The following is an 18547-nucleotide window of genomic DNA, read 5'->3' as shown; positions in this document are numbered from 1 at the left end:
GGGTACTAGGCTACCAATTCAGCTCCCAGTTTCTAGAAATACTTTTAAGTATGTGGGTCAAACACCAAAACCATGCTGCCAAGAAAAAGCCCAGAGGCTCCAGGGCTCTGAAAACTCTACCCTTCCCTCGAACTTCTTCCCTCCAACTTCACTGTCAAGCGCCATACCTCCAGAATAAAAAGTGAATAAAAAGAACTATCACTGTCTCCCGTTTCTCCAACCACCAGCCACTTCACTCAGGCTTTACACTCGCAATGACAGGTCAGGAGCGACAAGGGAACCAAAAAATGGTCGTGGGAAGACCAGATCCCAACACTAACAACTTCACTACCATTATTTGCTTCAAAGCCTCAGGACCAAGCCCATAGTCTTTATGTTAATCCTAAGACTCTCAGGACTTTCTAATACTACTCCAGCTCTTCCGAGTTTAATCTTTGTATGGCTGAAAGGGCATGAGGAAAACAGTATCTGGTTTTTAAAATTTTCCCCAGAAATTCCATTCAATGTTGCTGGGTTTGCTGCTGCTGTTTTGTTACTATAGCATACACAGCCAGAATTGTTGAGTTTTCCTTATTACATGGATTTCATTCCCTATCACAAGTATCTCTTTAACATATTGTTATACCTTATTTGTTTTGTGTATGGGTGTGGGCGTGGACATGCCGGCACACACGTGGAAGTCATGTGATCTCAAGCAGGCCGTCAGGCTTTGGGACCAGCTCCTTCGCCCCTTAGTCTTAAGAAAGTGCGTGCAATTAAAGGACAGCCTAACCCCTGCACTCTAATGACATACATGGCATGCAGATGAACAGAACAACTTTGTAAATTGTTTGCTTGTACCTAATAAGCTAAAGATATCTATTTCCTGTAATCTCAAACTCTTTAGAAATATACTCATAGCCGGGTGTGGTGGCACACGCCTTTAATCCCAGCACTCGGGAGGCAGAGGCAGGTGGATTTCTGAGTTCGAGGCCAGGCTAGTCTACAAAGTGAGTTCCAGGACAGCCAGGGCTACACAGAGAAACCCTGTCTCAACCCCCCCCCACCCCCCAAAAAAGGAAAGAAATATACTCATGAATGAGAGACTCTCACAAATGCTTTCAAAGGTGGACATAAAACCTCCATGGTAGCCCAGTGTAACTGTGGACTAAAGGCTAAATGTCCACGAATGACATGATCAACTGAAGTACTGCCACAGAGTGAATACAGTGACAAAGATGAAATCCAAAATGTGGACTTTACTACAGCCTCTTCCCTGCCACAACACATTAGGAGCCGAATCCAGGGCCTCACATGTGCTAAGCAAGTGCTTCACCACTGAGACCAGTTTTTCTTCTTGTAACTTGGTGGAGGACAAAAACATTCTCCTATCGTAAATACTAATGGCTTACAGTATCTCTGTTCATTATTTGATAACTTAAAATGGCAGAAATAGCAGTAAGACAGAGGAAAAAAACAGGCAAAACTAGCCTTTATACAGAGGACAAGAGGAATTAACCCTGCTCAGAAGGGTCAGTAGTTACCAAACACTGGGGTACAGAGGAGCCCTACTGTCAGACACTACACTTGGAGACAGGCAGAACAGCCGAGGTGCCACAGCACATACAGAGAAAATAGCCTTCTACACTTCCTGAGTCCAGATTGGGATCCGTGTTATAGGTGAAGGCTTCCTGACTTCTAAATAAATAAAAAGCCACCCAGACATCACAGGACATTTAGTAAGGTATATACAGACAAAGCCAGCACACCTCACATTTCCAAACAAAATGACTGATCAAACACAGTGGGCCAAAGCTAAAGTGCAAAAAGCTTCCATGTAACCCAAATACTGTAGAAAACAAAGGTCTGCTTTTTTGAGAACATGAGCACTTAGGAGGCAAGAGGCTCGAGGACTACAAATTCCAGCCAGCCCTAACCAACAGAAAACTGAATTCTACTTCAGTCCACTAGAATGAAACTGTCCAGGCATTAAATAACTTAACTATTCTGACCCTGTTCATTCTCTTTAATAAATGTTAGTATGAAACTCCCAAATCTGCCGTTAACATTTAATTTTATGTGTATGTACTCCTGGTGTCCACAGAAGCAAGAGGGTATCAGATACCCTGAAACTGGTTATGGACCTTTGTGAGATACCACAATGGTGCTGGGACTGGAACCTGGATCCTCTGGAAGAGCAGCCAGTATTTTTAAAACCACTATGTCATCTCATATAGCCCACTCTGGCCTCAAACTCAATATAGCCTTGACTTTCTGATCCTCTATGTTGGCCTTCAGGAATGGCAGGCCTACAGACATATCCACCACCTCTAATTTTATGTGGTACTAGGGATACCATAATGTATTCTCACTAGGTAAGCACTCTACCAACTGAGCTACATTTCTTTCTTTTTAAAAGTGGTTGCTGGGATTTGAACTCAGGACCTTCGGAAGAGCAGTCAGTGCTCTTAACCGCTGAGCCATCTCTTCAGCCCCCCTGAGTACATTTCTAATACCATATCTACTTTACTTGTTTGCTTGTTTGTTTTTGGGACAGGGTCTTACTATGTAGCCTGACTGACCTAATGCTACCCACATAGACTAGGCTGGCCTCCAATTAACAGATATCCTCCTGCCTGTGCCTCACAAGCACCAAGATTAAAGATGTGTACCACCAAGCCCAACTCCAAATCTGCCATTGATATTACTGATCTATATAATGTGTATAAAAAAAAAAAAACAAACCAAACATCTTTGAGGGGCCAGAGAGACAGTTCAGTGCTTAAGAGGACTGCTGCTCTTAAAAGGACTGGATTCCATTCCCAGAAACTTCTGGTGGTTTAGAACCATCTAGAATTCTAGTTCTGACCTCTGTAGGCACTATGCAAGATGTAATGCAGACAGACATAAAGGTAAAACATTCTTAAAATAAATAGAACAGACTTTTAAAGTTAAAAAACAAATTAATGTCTTGATTTTTCTGGGATTATCATTTTAAGTATTTTCCCCAGGGTTATAGTAAATAGCCACATTGGCTACCCTTTGTAGAAGAGTTTCACTAAGGTTTATACATAAAGTAATCTGATGAGAGCTTCATTTCATATCTAGTTCTGAATTTAGATGCGACAGTAAGGATTTATAGTCTTCACTACTGAGCACACATGCTTCTCTCACAAGAGTGGACAACTAAAAAATGCTAGGCAAAAAAAAACAGTTGCAAATGTTCTTTCCTTCCAGGAACTGACTGACAGAACAGGTGTGAGTGCACCCATGTCCAAGCAAGCACTCATGTGCACATGCGCACGGCTAGCACACTTGTGGGGGATGGGAGAGGGAAACCAAGCATAAAGAGCTATTTAAGACATTTGTTGGCACAGTTGGATCTACTCTGCCCTGCCTGATTACACTCCATGGTTCAGTTTCAGTCTGTAGCTTCAGTTTAAAACATCAACAGCCAAAACAGATTTCTGTGCAGCTTCTTGACCTTGTGCCATAATTGTTAATTTGTACTAGGTAGCTGCATCCAGGGAAACAGCCTATTGTTGGAATATCCTAGGTACTATTATTATCTTCGCTAACTGGTAGCTAAGGCTTTGGATACTTGAAAGGTAGCGGGAAAGGGGGAGTTTAAGTGAATGAGCAGAGCACTCTAATACCTCCTTTTTTAAAAAAAGATTTGTCTATTTTATATATATAACTATACTGTAGCTGTCTTCAGACACACCAGAAGAGGGCATCAGATCCCATTACAGATTATTGTGAGCCACCATGTGGTTGTTAGGAATTGAACTCAGGACCTCTGGAAGAGCAGTCTCATAACCACTGAGTCATCTCTCCATCCCCTAATGCCTCCTCTTAGGGATTTTTTTTTTAACACAGAAACTAGATGCCTGGAGCAGTTCAGATACTATGCATACTTCTGGTTAATACAGTTTTCTGAGTGCAAAAAGAAAATCTTTTTCTTACTTCCCACTTCCTCCCCAATCCTTGGATGACTTTTACAATTCTTCTGGTTTAGGCTAAGATATAGGGTAACAGCAATACACAAAGAATCCACAAGCCTGCTAAGAAATCTAATACCAGGCAGCATAACTGACTCAGATCGTCTTTAGTGACTGGATCTCCCCAGCAGTGCAGCCTGGCCTCAGCTGGTCTGCTCTCACCTCAAGCCTCTGAGTGCTGGGATTACATACACAGTGAGACTGGGCTATGACCCCACTTTCTCCTCAACTTTCATAATCACTTTTTTCTGGAGAGTCTTGTTATATAACCCAAGTTTGAACTCACAATCTCCTTCCTTAGCCTTCTGAACACTAGGATTACAGGTGTCTCCCTACACCTTATTACTCCTTCACTTCTCATCTAGTCTTTTGAAAATGTCATCCTTATGTATTTTTTGTTTTGTTTTGTTTTTTGTTTTTCCAAGACAGGGTTTCTCGGTGTAGCCCTGGCTGTCCTCAAACTCAGAAATCCACCTGCTTCTGCCTCCCAAGTGCTAGGATTAAAGGGGTGTGCCATCACTGCCTGGCTCTTATGTATCTTTATGTAACTCTGTTGGACCTCAAACTCAGAGCTGCCAGGATTGCCTCTTCCTCCCAATGCTGGGATTAATGGCATGCACCCCCACAGCCTGTTCTTATTTGAGACTGAATTGTGGGCGGGGGAGGCTGGTGGTCAGCAATCTTCCTGTTTCTGCCCATTCCATCCCATCCCACTACTCCAAGGGCTAGGATTATACACAGGGTCTCACTATGCAGCTTCTGGCTGGCCTGGAATTAGCTATAGCTATGTAGACCAAGCTGCCCTTAACTGTCTGCTACTGTACATGGCCCCACCAGCTTACTACTAGACAGTTATATTTAAATACTTCTAGACTTACAGAAAAGTTTCAGAAATGATGTAGTTCCCTCACATAATTCACACAGTATCTTATACAAAGTGCCATTATTTAAACCAAGAAATTAACATTGATAAATCTATTAACGAAGTCCCATTCAAATGTCACCAGTTTTCCCACTAATGAATGTTCCTTTTCTGTCCTAGGTTCCAAGACAGGATCCTGTTAGATCCAAGTGATTACCCTTGTAGAGGAAAATCACCCACACCCCATATTCTACCTACTGCCTTCCCAAAATAATAGAATTAACTTCCTAAAACAAAGCCTTACATTCTATCTGGTCCCCTCTCTAATCTGTAAGCCTATGCATACGAGGGTTTCCTATATCGTGTGGTTTATTTACTGTTGGTTAAACTCTCTTGCAATCTCCGATCTCGTGTTAAAGGATCTCAGTATCTGAAATCAGCATCAGCAAACTCTACGGACTTGAAAAGAATCTTCATGTTTAAAACAGACCCCACATTACACTTAGTCCTTTTCCTCAGTCTCTTACTCTGTCTTTTGTGACCTTAATAGTTTGGAAGAATAGTGTCAGTTTGGACAAAGTCTGTTGCTTTAAGTTTGTGCAGTATTTTATCATGATTTGAAAGAAAACAATTTAGAATTTTTTGTCAAGAATGACCAGCACTAAAGAATAACGTGTCCTCAGGTATCATGCTATGTAGGCTCGTGCTCTCCCTGTCTTATGGAGTGTGAACCTTGACTACTAGGTCTGCATGCTATCTCCACCATCACTGACTTCTTTTGTAGTTAATAATTATCTCAAGGGAGACACTTTGAGACTCTGTAGTTATCCTGATTCTCCTCTACCTCTCACCCACTAGCATCACAGGCAGACGTTAAATGAAGCAATTTAGTACTGCTTGCATACTGGTGCCTTCCTGTTTCCTTTGTGCCTGCTGAATGTCCACTGAAGAACTTCAGTTCCATCAGTGACTCACCCCTTCTCTACTGACCTGGTTAGTAAGCTGTTATCAGTAAGGAATCGAGAAAGAGCTATTAATCTGTCAATCCTGTCCATGTCCGGGCCGGGTGAGGTTTCCCGTGTACAGTTTATGGGTTTAAATTCCACACTATCATTCTCTTTGCAGTTCACATTGTTTCAGCTTGACCATTAGGCACTTCTTAACGCTGGCCCCATCCTTCCAATAAACTTTAAGACAATAACTTCTTTTTTAAAAACAGGACCTCAATTCCATTCCTCAGGAGGCCCCTACACTTAAAATCTTCCTCCTTCAGCTTACTAAGTAGCTGGTATTATAGGCTGGTGCTACTGCACCCAGTTTACCACTAATCCTTCATTTACTATATTCAACTTACCATCCAAGAATCATTAGCACTTCTGGGGAGCTTATTAGAACTACAGCTTTGCACCATCCCTGAGCCCCTTTAGACCTGAATCTCTATCTCACGACAGATGACCTGTGAGACAGGGTACGCTGCTGAACCTGGAGCTAGCCTGAGGTCACACAGCCAGCCACACCTCACTTCTTACTCCTAGAACGGGATCTGAACTCAGGTCCTAGAAACTCTAACATTTAAAGAAAACATTTTCTCTCTTTAAAGAAGAGTTAGTTCCCTTTATTATAAAATCCCATGTTTTTCACACTTTTTGAAAATAACAACTTGGAGCTGGGCCTTCAATCCCAGCACTCAGAGTAGAGTTAGGAGAATCTCTCTGAGTTGGAGGCCAGTCTGACTTACAGGACAAGCTCCAGGACACTCATGCCGTTACTTTTTTTGTTTTGCTTTGTTTTTTTTAAGACAGGGTTTCTCTGTGTAGCCCTGGCTGTCCTGGAAATCACTCTGTAGACAAAGCGGGACATTACTATTCTTATTTCCCTATAAAATGTTAAAACTATGGGCCAAATAGTCAAAGCATAAACACTGTTACTTCTATGCAGAGAAGTTTTAGTCCCTAGAATGAATACAGAATGATTCAACATCCACAGAAAGTCTGCAAATACTGACAGCAATCTCCTTTTCTGCCTGGACCTGAAAGACTGCTCCTCTGCTCACTTGAATTCGGGTTTTATGCTGTAGCTGATCTTAGACGTGCAATACCACCACCTAGATGGCCAAAGGCAGCATGACACTTAAATGCGTACAGCATGGAGCTCTACTGAGAGGATACAAAGGTCTGTCTCTGGAGCTTTTAAGCCTGCAATAATGAAAGCCCTGCTGTTTTGCTCTAGCAAGTTAGAAATAAGCAAATCCAGGTCGCTCTGTTAGAGCTACCTACACCTTCAGAGGGCAAAAGCCACCATTTTAAATTTGGTTTTGTCAAGTACTAAAAAAAGTACTCTAAAGCAGAGTTACTAAAAAGCAGTGCGATTTGATCTGTAAAAGTTATGAAATTACAGATGAACTTTCTTCATTTCTATCTGGGTTACCAAAATCATGTCCTATATATAATCCTTCTAATATTGTATACGGAAAAATAACCCCACATTTAGTAATAGCTGTTTTTACTTCTTTACTTAAATGACTTCGTTAAATATTCTAAACGACCCTAAAACTCTCCACTTTACTAAAGAAACAGACTCTGAAGTAGTTCTCTTATCTGCTAAAGTCCTACAATCCTCACTCAGGGGACTGACTGACAGTTCAGGAAGCCCGATCAGTTATGACTCCAAAGTCCATGTGCATAATCACTGTTCAAGATACCCTTATTGACAAACGCTTGTCTTACTGCACAAAATCTGTGATAAAATATGAGAACTATGCTGAAAAGCCATATGTAGGTCAACTTACAAGGGATACTGAGGCTTCAGAAACATGGGTGGAGGCTTCAGAAAGCCAACTGTGTGGGTTTTGCACAGTGGCCTTAGTGTTTAATAGGAAAGTGAAAGGCAGACAAGGCTTCTCTAAACAAATTTCCCCTTGGGAAATTTAAGAAGCACTTTAATTCCTTGGACTGGTTTAAAATAACATGCAGGCTACAATGCACAACTGTAACAGCCAAGCATCAGGGTACAACTCTCTAACCCTATTTACTAGGCAAAGGCTGTGGTCTCTGAGTTTACCTTAAACTGGCCTAACAGTGGGTCCAAGTAAGCCAGGGATATATAACGGAGATCCTAGCTCAGAAAAATAAACTAAAACCCCCCACAAAACAAGCAAACAAATCAAAACTCCTTCTCTACTCCTTAAGTGACCAGCTACGTCTAGCTACTTGTTTACTATGGAAGCTCTAGGTGTGGTAGCTCTACCTTAGGAGGGGAACTTTAAGAAAAAGAGCTTAAATGAGTCAGCTAAGGTCATGTGATAACTGCAACAAACCTCCTTATCTAGGAGTGGACTCTGCATCCAGATCATTCGACACTTCAGGGCCTCAAAAGTTTTCATAAAGAACCTCAGGTTGCTTTGTTTCAACTATCCCAATCCAAAAGGCTTCCTAGAACATTTTTATTTTGTCTACTACAAAGTTCTCTACTTAAATCATTTTCAATTTACAAAGGAATTATACAGTATAATTATAAACCTGGTAGTTCTGGGTCCCTGCTGTAGCCTTCACAAAACAACAACAACAACAACAAAATCCTCTTATACATTTAAATAAGCCATTTTTAAACCCAAGGGCAGGTACTCGGGGTGTGGTAGTGCATGCCTTTGATCCCGGGGCTCCAAAGGCAGAGGTGGGTGGATCTCTTGAGTTCGAGGCCAGCCAGGGCCACAAACAGAAACCGTATCTTCAAGGGGAAAAAAAAGGTCAGGTCACACAAACAAAACTGGCATTTTTAGTTAGGAAAGTTAGCTCAGCCCTGGATCTATATAAACAAGAATAAAATTTGATAAAGTAGAGACTACTACAGATTTTGTTCAAAGAAAAGTTTTTTTTTTTTAAAGCTGGGTTTGAAACATAGTTGAGTACATAAGTAGGTTAAGTAAAATAATTACGAGTTTCAAAGTTTGTCTCTTTCACCATTATTAGTAACTGAAAAACCTTAACTGTTCTCTTTTAAGGCTTAGTTACGCAGCGAGATAAGAGAAATGGACTCCTACAATGAGAATTCTCGTTTACATTTCAAAACTTTTAAGTAAATTTACCTTTCATCTGAAGTCCCTATCAAAAATCTACTCTCATCTTGTTTCGTTTTACGCTTGAAAGACTCCAGGTATATTCTCAGCACCCTCCCGGAAATTACAGACCCATCCCAACCTACCTCGATTTCTGTTTGTGCCGTAGGGGAGGTGGGGGTGGGGAGGGATCCTTTCTCAAAGACCTTTTGAAAGGAGAAAATAGTAGTTCAGACACAAAAATATGTTAAAGTTATGTTTTAGTTTTGCTTACTTACAATTTCCAGCCAGGTTTTAAAACACGGGACAGTCAGGATCAGCGGTACCACTAGGCCGTTCCTCCAGCTCCACAGCGCTGGTCTGCAACCCCCAGCCGCCACGGCAGAATGTCGCCTGTACCGCCCACGTGACGTGAGCTCCGCAGGGAGGAACCCGCGGAATGCTGGGATAGGTAGTCCCTTGGCCCCACCTCTCCCAGCTCCTCCCACTAGACTTCCTAGAACCTTAGTGCTGGCCTCTGTGAGAGCCATCATCCAGCCACACAGCCTGCACCACTTCTCAAGGTGGAAGTGGCTGTAAACAGGCTCAAAGACTCTGACCATCTCGTCCCTTAAAATGGACTCCTAGAATTCAAAGTAAAGTTAAGAGACAGTAACTGACGATAGTGGCAAGCACCACTCAGTCACGACTTTGAACTCAGCCTCTTAACCTAACTAGAGGCTATCCTCAAAATGACTGCTTAATCTAAATCTCAGTTTGCGCGTGGGTCAGCGGGGTCAAGGCTTCATACCCACATGAAGTTGTTATGAGCACCTAAGTATAAGTAGCATGTCTGCTAACAGGCGATAATAGACTACGAAGCAAAAATAGCTATTATTTTGGGGTTTGGTGATACAGCCTTTAATCCCAGCATCCAGAAGGCAGAGGTAGATGTATCTCTATACGTTTTACTTGGGCTGGCGAGATGGCTCAGCGGGTAAGAGCACTGACTGCTCTTCCGAAGGTCCTGAGTTCAAATCCCACCAACCACATGGTGGCTCACAACCACCTGTAATGAGATCTGGCGCCCTCTTCAGGTGCTTCTGAAGACACTTCAGTGTACTTGCTTATAATAAAACTTTGGGCTGGAGCGAGTCAGGGACTGAGAAAGTAGAGCCGACTGGCACCAGCAGAGGTCCTAAATTCAATTCCCAACAACCACATGAAGGCTCACAACCATCTGTACAGCTACAGTGTACTCATATACATAAACAAATCTTTAAAAGTTTTCCTTTATTTAGACAGGATTTAAGTTGCCCAGTTTACCTGGAACTCATTCTAAGTCTCAGAGTCAAACTCAGGATTCTCCTTCCAGTGTAGGGATTAACAGGCCTGTGCTGCTAGGCCAAGCTCCAGCTCGATTTTAATTTTTACACCGTATTTTTTTTTCCCTGTGAGAATAAGTGGAACCAGCTACTATGCCCTTAGTTTATTTCAAGTATTTTAATCTTTTGGGTTTTTGAAAATTGATTTTGGCTTTTTGAGACAGGGTCTCACCATGTAACTCTGGCTGGCCTGGAGCTAACTGTAAGACCAGGCTGTTTCTACCTTCCAAGTGCTAGAATTCAAGGTATTTACAAAGTGTCATTTTGTTTTGATTTTTGGAGACAGGGTTTCTCCATGTAGCCCTGACTGTCCTGGAATTCACTTTGTAGACCAGGCTGGCCTTATATTCACAGAGATTAGCCTCCTGATTGCTGAGATTAAAGGATTGTACCACCAGTATGGTTTACACAACACCGGGCTAAAACTCACATTTTGGTGCTTGTCACCTGAGCTATGCATTCCAAGAATTTCCTCCTTTCCTTATTAACAATTTTGTCCTTTGCTACAAAAGCCATAATCCCCATAGTATTTCCTTGCCCAATCAGAATCATGATTATGCAGCCGGGCATTGGTAGCACAGGCCTTTAATCCCAGCACTCAGGAGGCAGAGGCAGATCTCTGTTTGAGGCTAGTCTGGTTTACAGAGCCAGAGCTACACAGAGGAACCCTATTTCCAAAAACCAAAAGATTTTTAAAAAAGTGATTATGCATAATAAACCAATATTTTACTTATATGTGTATAGTGCAGCTATGGGAGTTAATGTGAACCATGCTCTTGGTGTTTACGGAGGCCAGTGGAGGGCATCAGGTCACCTACAGCTGGGCTACAAGCTATTGAGGCGCCATGTGGGTGCTGGGAACAGCAAGGACAGTAAGTACTCTTAAGACTTAGGCAGCCAGGCTTGGTGGTGCACGCCTTTAATCCCAGCACTCGGGAGGCAGAGGCAGGCGGATTTCTGAGTTCGAGGCCAGCCTGGTCTACAAAGTGAGTTCCAGGACAGCCAGGGCTATACAGAGAAACCCTGTCTCGAAAAGCCAAAAAAAAAAAAAAAAAAAAAAAAAAAAGAGAGAGAGAGACTTAGGTAATCCACCCTCCTCGATCTTTCAATAATTAAGAAATATTTTTAAGTGTTTTGCCAGGCATGGTGACAGTGACATATATCTGTAATCCTAGCACTTGGGAGGTTAGAGCAAGAGAATCAGGAGGTCTAGGCTAGCCTCAGTTATATAGTGAGTTCTAGGCCGGTCTGGGCTACATTAGTCCCTGTTTTGAAAAGCCCTCCCCAATAAAATACTTTCATTTAAAATTGCTGAAGAGTACTGACTGTTCTTACAGAGGATGGAGGTTTGATTCTCAGCACTCACATGGTGGCTAACAACTGTGTAACTCCAATTCCAGGGTCAAATGCCCTCCTCTGGCCTCCATTGGCACTAGGCATACTTGGTATACAGGCATACATGCAGGCAAAACACCTATACACAATTTTCTTTTTAATGTAAAAGTTGCTTAATTTAGAGAGCCAATATAAAGAACACAGGATTTCTAGAAATAATTTTGTCAGATACACATACCAGTTAATACCAGTTTATTTTTGTGCATCTGTCTTCTCTAACATATGGCAAATTCTCTAAGTAAAACTCTTCATTCTTCCACATTTTTCTAGTTCCCAAAGAAACTGTTTTAAGTTCAAAGCTCAGATCGTCACACTCATGGCCCAGAAAGATCTCTTATAATACTGGAAATGAATCTACTGTCTATAATAATCTTTTAGAATATATTCAAGGCTGGCTCAAAAGAGGTTGGAAAACACCTACAGCAGAATATCTGGTTTGACAAGAATTTGGCTTTAACTCATAGTAATCCAAGTTTGTTTTTTGCAAAGTTGTTAGGTGTGGGTGACAGCTTCTAAAGATGACACATACCTATGACCTAGGCAAGAGGGAAAAATCCTAAGCAAATCTATGTTAAATGCGAAGTTAACTGCCTCTAAACTTTAACATCCTTATTTTTTCTTTGAAAAAGCCACTCATAAAACTACTTTATAAGTACTTTTAATTACAAAACAAAGCACATGCCAATTATCCAATAATCTTTGTAACCTCTCATTTTCTCTGATTGACCAATTATGTATAGAACCTCTTCACTTTCTTTTTCATGTATCCTTCAAACCAGAGTTTAACAAGCCAGCACCCAGGTGTCTTTAGTCATCTGTTGCACACACTGCCTTATGAGCTTAGAATATAAACACTACAAAAATTTATATCCTTTCACTGCTGTACATCTATTAAAGAATTTTTGTGATTGTTGACTGTGTAAATAGGCACTTTACAAACAAAGCATTACTGGAAAAGACACAAGCCAAACATTACCAAGTTATCAGTACTTCTCAGCGTTTTGTAGAAAAAAAAAAGCCACACCCAGTTTTCAGGCTACCACGAATGAGTATCACTTTCGTTTTTCCTTAAGTTTTGTTTTCTAAAAAAGTGCTACCAAGTGTGGTGGCCCACACCCTTAATCCTAGCGTTTGGGGAGCAGCGGCAGGTTGATCTCTGTGAGGCTGAGGCCAGTCTAGTCTACAGTTCCAGGACAGGCAGAGATCACCCTCCCTCCCTCCTTTCACTCACTTACACACACACACACACACACACACACATCTTTAAAAAAAGGGCAGCTGTCTCCTTATGGCTCCCCTTCTTTGTAGTTAATAAACAATGCTAAATGAAGCTCCAAACATGACTCTTGAGTCATCTGTGTTGCTGACCAAATTTATAGACTATTTGTGAAAATTCTAGTAACTGGGAATTTGTCTAAGTTTGAGTAACAACTTAAGGTCATTATTTAAAATACTGGAAAAAGGCAAATACTTTTAAGTTTTTTTTCAAAATCACTGTTATGTGGCTTCCAAATAAAAACTCAAAATCGATTTTTTTTTTTTTTAGGGCTAGGGTATAGCTTATTGGTATACCATTCACGTGAAAATTCAAGAATATGGTTGATATGGCTACGACTCAAAAATGGAAACACACCCCAAGAGTGTAACTAAACACAATTTTAAAGGGTCAACAGGTGAATAAAAATTTTAAACTGGGTAAAAGCAATTTCATAAAGGTCCATGAAACTATAATTTTCGCCATAAGATGACATGCAGAATTGCCTTTCTGATCATTTCTCCTCCCAGGGACATTTGAAAAGGAGTGGCCAAAGTAGCAGGGGAACTGCGCAACAGCTTGGGATCAAGGACTGAAACTTGCCCTTTCCCAAAGCCTCTGGGAGCCAGGACCAGCGCCCCCGGTGGTGGGCAACTGGCCATCAGCAGCTTGGCACAGGCCACTTGTCCTACCACCTCCTGGTCGCCCCCACCTTTCCCTCCAAGGCCAAGGACAGAGACGTCCTCCTCCCCCTTCTCCTCCTCTTTGGTGCCTTCAGCCAGGAGGCGGGAGTGACCCGCAGCAGCTGACCCAGCTCGGGCACTGCCTCTCCGACAGCCCTCAGGACACACCATGGGCCTGGAGGCTGGTTGGTGGCACACGAGCGAGGACGCAGGCGGCGGCCCCGGCGACTCTCAACTGCCTCCCTGACCACTGCGACAACCTCCCCGAAGCCATCGCCACTACCCGCAGCGGAATCTATCTGCGGCCAATCTATCGCCACGAACCGACTACCAGCTACGTAAACAACTATGGCGGGAGAAAGGTGGCAGGCCGAGGGGCCCGGAGAAGGTTGGGCCATCTACGTCACACCCAGAGCCCCCATCCGGGAGGGAAGGCGGAGGCTCGACCCGCGAAATGGCGACAGCAGTGACGCGCCTGCGTACGGAGCTCACCCGTCGCGCCGCGGACGACGGGAAGTGAGGTTTTCAGAGGAGCCGGCAGAAGTGTACGGCGACTTCGAGCCCCGGGCGGCCAAAGAAAGGTCTCCGGGGGGGAGACGAACCCCGCCAGAAAAGTTCCGGCCGGCTTCTGCGGGAGAGGAAGTGAGAGAAAGCGCTTACAACCTTCGCTCTCGACCACGGAGGCAGCGGCGAGCCCAGGAAGCCGAGGAGATGAAGACGCGGAGGTCTGCTCGCCTTGAGCAGCACTCACAGCAGCCGCAGCTGTCTCCGGCCACGAGCGGCCGAGGGTTACGGGACTCTCCGTCCTCCAGTGAGGACCGCGAAGGTAACAGTCTCGGCTGCGGGCTCGGGAGCGCGCGCGGCGGCGGGCACGCGGCGGCAGGCGCGCCCCCGTGGAGGCCGGCCCCGCTCCGGCCCCGCCTGGGTCCTGGTGATTTCTGCGGCCCTTTGGGCGCGCACTCCCGGATTGAGTCCACCCGGACCCTCAAGAGGGAAGGACGCAGTGGGCCGCGCGGGAAGGTGGTGGTGCGAAGTGACCCGAGCGGAGGCGGGCAGCTCTGCCTAGTCCTGGAGCTTCAGTTTGGGGGGTCTAGGTCTCCTCTTTCTGTAGGCTTTTGCTAGAGGTCGGCGGCTAAGCCATTGTCGGAGCCCCAAACTACTCTGCGCTCGGTTTCATTTCCGTCCTCTGAAGTTTCTACTGAAGCCACTTCCATTTCCTTTTTTTTTTTTTTTTTTTTTTTTTTAAATCTCGGGGGCCCCAAGTCCCCAGCTGAAAATCCTGTTTTTAAGTTAACTTTCCAGTCGGTTTCTTTCGTTTTTTTTTTTTTTCACCAAGATTGGGAAAACGAGATCATTTCTAGGCGGATGCTACGAGGAGTAGCTGACTTTAATGAATGGGTTGGTGACATTACTCCAAATACAGAGTCTGGTCTCTGCCAGACTTTCCCCCCAGATTGGAGGCCATCACGGTAATCTTAAGTAGCTAAACAAGTCAAGACTGACAAACTACTGAAACAAAACAAGGTTCTATTTATTAGTAAAGCTTATATATGAAGCCCCAGATGCCAACAGGGTGTGTACTATAGTTTTAGTTAAGTCACACAGATGAACCAAATTCTTCAAGCCATCCTCTTATTCCCTGCACTCGGATATAACTGAGTCACAGGTGGTTCCAGTAAGCCCCATGTCAGTCACCTAATTATGAGGTAAAATTCTGAGGGTTAGAGTCACAGTGGGATGGCCTCCCTAATACATTTGATGCATCTGAACAGGAGTGGATTTAAAGCTTAGAGCACAGTAAACTGGCTTGCAGATTTACCTACTTGCCCTTAAAGTCCTGACACACTTGAAGATCTGTTCATTTGGGAAACTTTATGCTAGAGATGTGCATGCTCTTTTGGATGTAAGGAGACAGTTTATTTGCTTATACATGTCAGCATTTCTTTTAAGATGGCAAAGTTGGGAGAAAAAAAAAGGAACCTGTCACGCATGTATGCCTGGTCGAAATTTAGGTACTTGTGTTAATTCTGTCTCAGAAACTGAGACAGTGTTTGCACATGGGAGGCAATGTAACTGTTACTTTTTATTGACTTTCCCACAGAGCCTCCTGCACCTAAATTCAGTTTACCTTTTATACATTTTTAGAGGATTTAAACATTTCTTTTACCTGACTCTTGAACCTACCTTTTAATTTTTTATATTTTCTTTATTTACATTTCAAATGTTATCCCCTTTCCTCATTTCCCCTCCGAAAACTCCCCTATATCCCCCCCCCCCCCCAACCAATCCAATCCCTCTCCCTGGCCCTGGCATTCCCCTACACTGGGGCATAGAGCCTTCACAGGACCAAGGGCCTAACCTTTTAACTTGCTAAAGTAGCATTTTTGTCGTAAAGCAACAAGTAGTGGTTTGTATGTTGTTTCACTTCCATGGTTTGCAGCTGCACGTACCTGTGTGAGTATGTGCACGTGAGTACAGGTAGCCTTGGAAGCCAGAAGATGGTGTTGGGTCCCTTGGAGCTGAAGCTACAGAATATCGTAAGCCTTTTGGACTTCGGAAGTCCTCGGAAAGAGCAGCAAATGCCCGTAAACACTGAACTCTCCCCAGCCCTCATCATACTCTGTCTTAATAGGATTTCTAACTGGTTTAATTCCCAAGTTTTGAACCTAGAGAAGTTGAATACTTGCATCTCTCTGTATAGATTACTGGTAAATATGCATACTGTGTGCCATGGTCTCTCCCAGGTCATCTAACTTGAATTTTACCTCTTGTTGGTGCTGTAGAGGATGAACCTTCTTCCCGACCTGTTACAAGCCAAACAGCCTCAAAGAAAACTCTTAGAACACCAGAGGCTTCAGGTAAGAAGAGTTTGGTCTTTTGGTTTTCTCTTTTCCTGCCAAAGACTCATGAAGAATCACAGCTCAAGCTGGGCGTGGTGGCATATGACTGTAATCCCAGCACATGGGAGGCAGAGGCAGGCGGAACTCTAGGAGTTCAAGGCCAGCCTGGTCTACAAAGAGAGTTCCAGGATAGCTAGGGCTGTTACACAGAGAAACCCTGCCTGGAAAAAACGTACATCAATCAATCAGTCGGTCAATCACAAGAGGTTTGTGAGTCTTATCAGTTCACTAAATTCAGCCCTATGGGTACTTGCTAAACTAAACAAGGGCGAAAACAAAATGTAAGTTCAACTGTCTACCACTCTGTTAATCTTCAGAACCCCGCAGAGAGAGACGGGAAACTGAAGCTCTGAGTATCTAAGACTCTTCTCTAAGATCACCTGATACATGAGTAAATTAAAATTCAGGCTCAGGTTTGTCTTTGTTTGTTTGTTTTGTTTTGTTTTTCGAGACAGGGTTTCTCTGTATAGCCCTGGCTGTCCTGGAACTCACTCTGTAGACCAGGCTGGCCTCGAACTCAGAAATCCCCCTGCCTCTGCCTCCCAAATGCTGGGATTAAAGGCGTGCGCAACCACGCCTGGCTCGGTTTGGTTTTTTTGAAACCTATTCATTCTCCCCAAATGTTCACTTTCAGTCAAGTAATAGTTCATAGTGTCAAATGATTATGTCACAGTGCTTCTGCTTAGCTGTTTCTGCATAGTGAAACCCTGGCACAGTGGGTTTCAAGTCTGTCAGGCTTAGGACTGTGTTTCTGTGAACCCAGGGTATCAGTCATAAGGTAGGACGACATCATTGCTTCTTGTACCACCTAGAAGAGAACAGATACCGCCAATTTCCTGGTAATTCATGTTAAGATGCCTTAATTATATAGTATATGATTTCAGAGATGTTTAAAATGTAATAAAAATTGTCTTAGAATCCCTGTAACAGGGAAACAGGATACATTTAGTAGTTCCCCAAAGTTTGTTTTTCTTGTGTGTCTGTGATGTGTGTGCAGGTGCCACTGTACACCTATGGAGGTCAGAGGAAAACCCTGTGAAGTGGACTCTCTTCTGTCCTCACATGATGTGTGGGTATCGAACTCCACTTGTCAGACTTGACAGCAAGTGCCTTTCCCTACTGGGCCATCCTGTTGGCCTGAGAAAATGAAGTTTTATACATAATTTTCTTGACTAAAACCAGCATGTTCAATTGGCTTTATTTAAAAACCCTACACGTAGCCGGGCAGTGGTGGCGCATGCCTTTAATCCCAGCACTTGGGAGGCAGAGGCAGGTGGATTTCTGAGTTCAAGCCTAGCCTGGTCTACAGAGTGAGTTCCAGGACAGCCAGGGCTACACAGAGAAACCCTGTCTCAAAAAAAAAAAAAAAAAAAAAAACCCTACAACTTTGAATTCAGAACATCTGAAATGAAACATGGCTAGCATTAATATTTCATTTAAAATTAGTCTTTCCACTGCGTGGACATTTACAAGATTAAGATAGTTGAAGAGTATGTGTTAACTTTTAGGAGGTTGACATCACAAATCACTTGTGATAGCACATGCCTGTGATCCCAGCACTTGAGAGGCCAAGGCAGGAGGGGTCCTCCAATCTAAGGCCTGTCCATGCTGTGAAGTCAGATGTGTCTCAAAAAAGAAAGTCCAACTTCACACATGGAAGAGATAATCAAGTTGATGATGTAGTGTATCTTTTGGTCCCCCACCCCACCCTGCTTTAGCATTCTCAGGATCCATCTCTGGGCCTAGAACAGGCTGAGAGGAGAAGCTTTATTTCTAGTCCCAGAGTTTGCTTGTTAATAGTTTTGTGTTTAAGGGGCCAAGGCCTCACATAGTCTAAGCACATATTCAACCCCACTGTGTGGTAGAGAATAACCTAACATCAAACTCCTGATCCTCCTGCCTCTACCTCCCATAATCCACCATCATGCCTTGCCTGAATAACATAGAAGAATTTTATTTACTGTTCATCATCTTTTGTACAGTAAGGTCTACTGTGACAATTTCCAGGTTTCTTCAAGACCGTATGTTCTGTATACCAGGTAATTCACTCTAGT

General features: G+C 43.3%; 2 protein-coding genes across 16 annotated transcripts in view; one reads left to right on the top strand and one right to left on the bottom strand.

Moving 5' to 3' along the window:
* Positions 1 to 14513, bottom strand: part of Tor1aip2 (torsin A interacting protein 2) — a 33198-nt gene extending 18685 nt beyond the window's left edge. For 2 of the 12 annotated variants that reach the window (NM_001358627.1, NM_001358626.1), the window contains exon 1: positions 9175 to 9337. The gene's annotated coding sequence lies outside the window, so the exon portion shown is untranslated. Of the gene's footprint in view, positions 1 to 9042; positions 9103 to 9174; positions 9338 to 14068 lie in introns of those variants that run through there. The other 10 variants (NM_172843.4, XM_030254004.1, NM_001160180.1 and 7 more) reach the window with 10 other exon arrangements.
* Positions 13697 to 18547, top strand: part of Tor1aip1 (torsin A interacting protein 1) — a 31882-nt gene continuing 27031 nt past the window's right edge. For 2 of the 4 annotated variants that reach the window (NM_144791.2, NM_001160018.1), the window contains exons 1-2: positions 13697 to 14419; positions 16377 to 16451. In NM_144791.2, coding sequence (NP_659040.2) covers positions 13942 to 14419; positions 16377 to 16451 — 553 coding nt within the window. In that variant the 5' untranslated portion in view covers positions 13697 to 13941. Of the gene's footprint in view, positions 14420 to 14969; positions 14992 to 15359; positions 15497 to 16376; positions 16452 to 18547 lie in introns of those variants that run through there. The other 2 variants (XM_006529295.3, NM_001160019.1) reach the window with 2 other exon arrangements.

This window comes from Mus musculus, chromosome 1 (genome assembly GCF_000001635.26).
Source record: "Mus musculus strain C57BL/6J chromosome 1, GRCm38.p6 C57BL/6J".
Taxonomy (NCBI): domain Eukaryota; kingdom Metazoa; phylum Chordata; class Mammalia; order Rodentia; family Muridae; genus Mus; species Mus musculus.
Note: the sequence above shows the minus strand (reverse complement) of the source record. Positions and strands in the feature narration are given on the sequence as shown.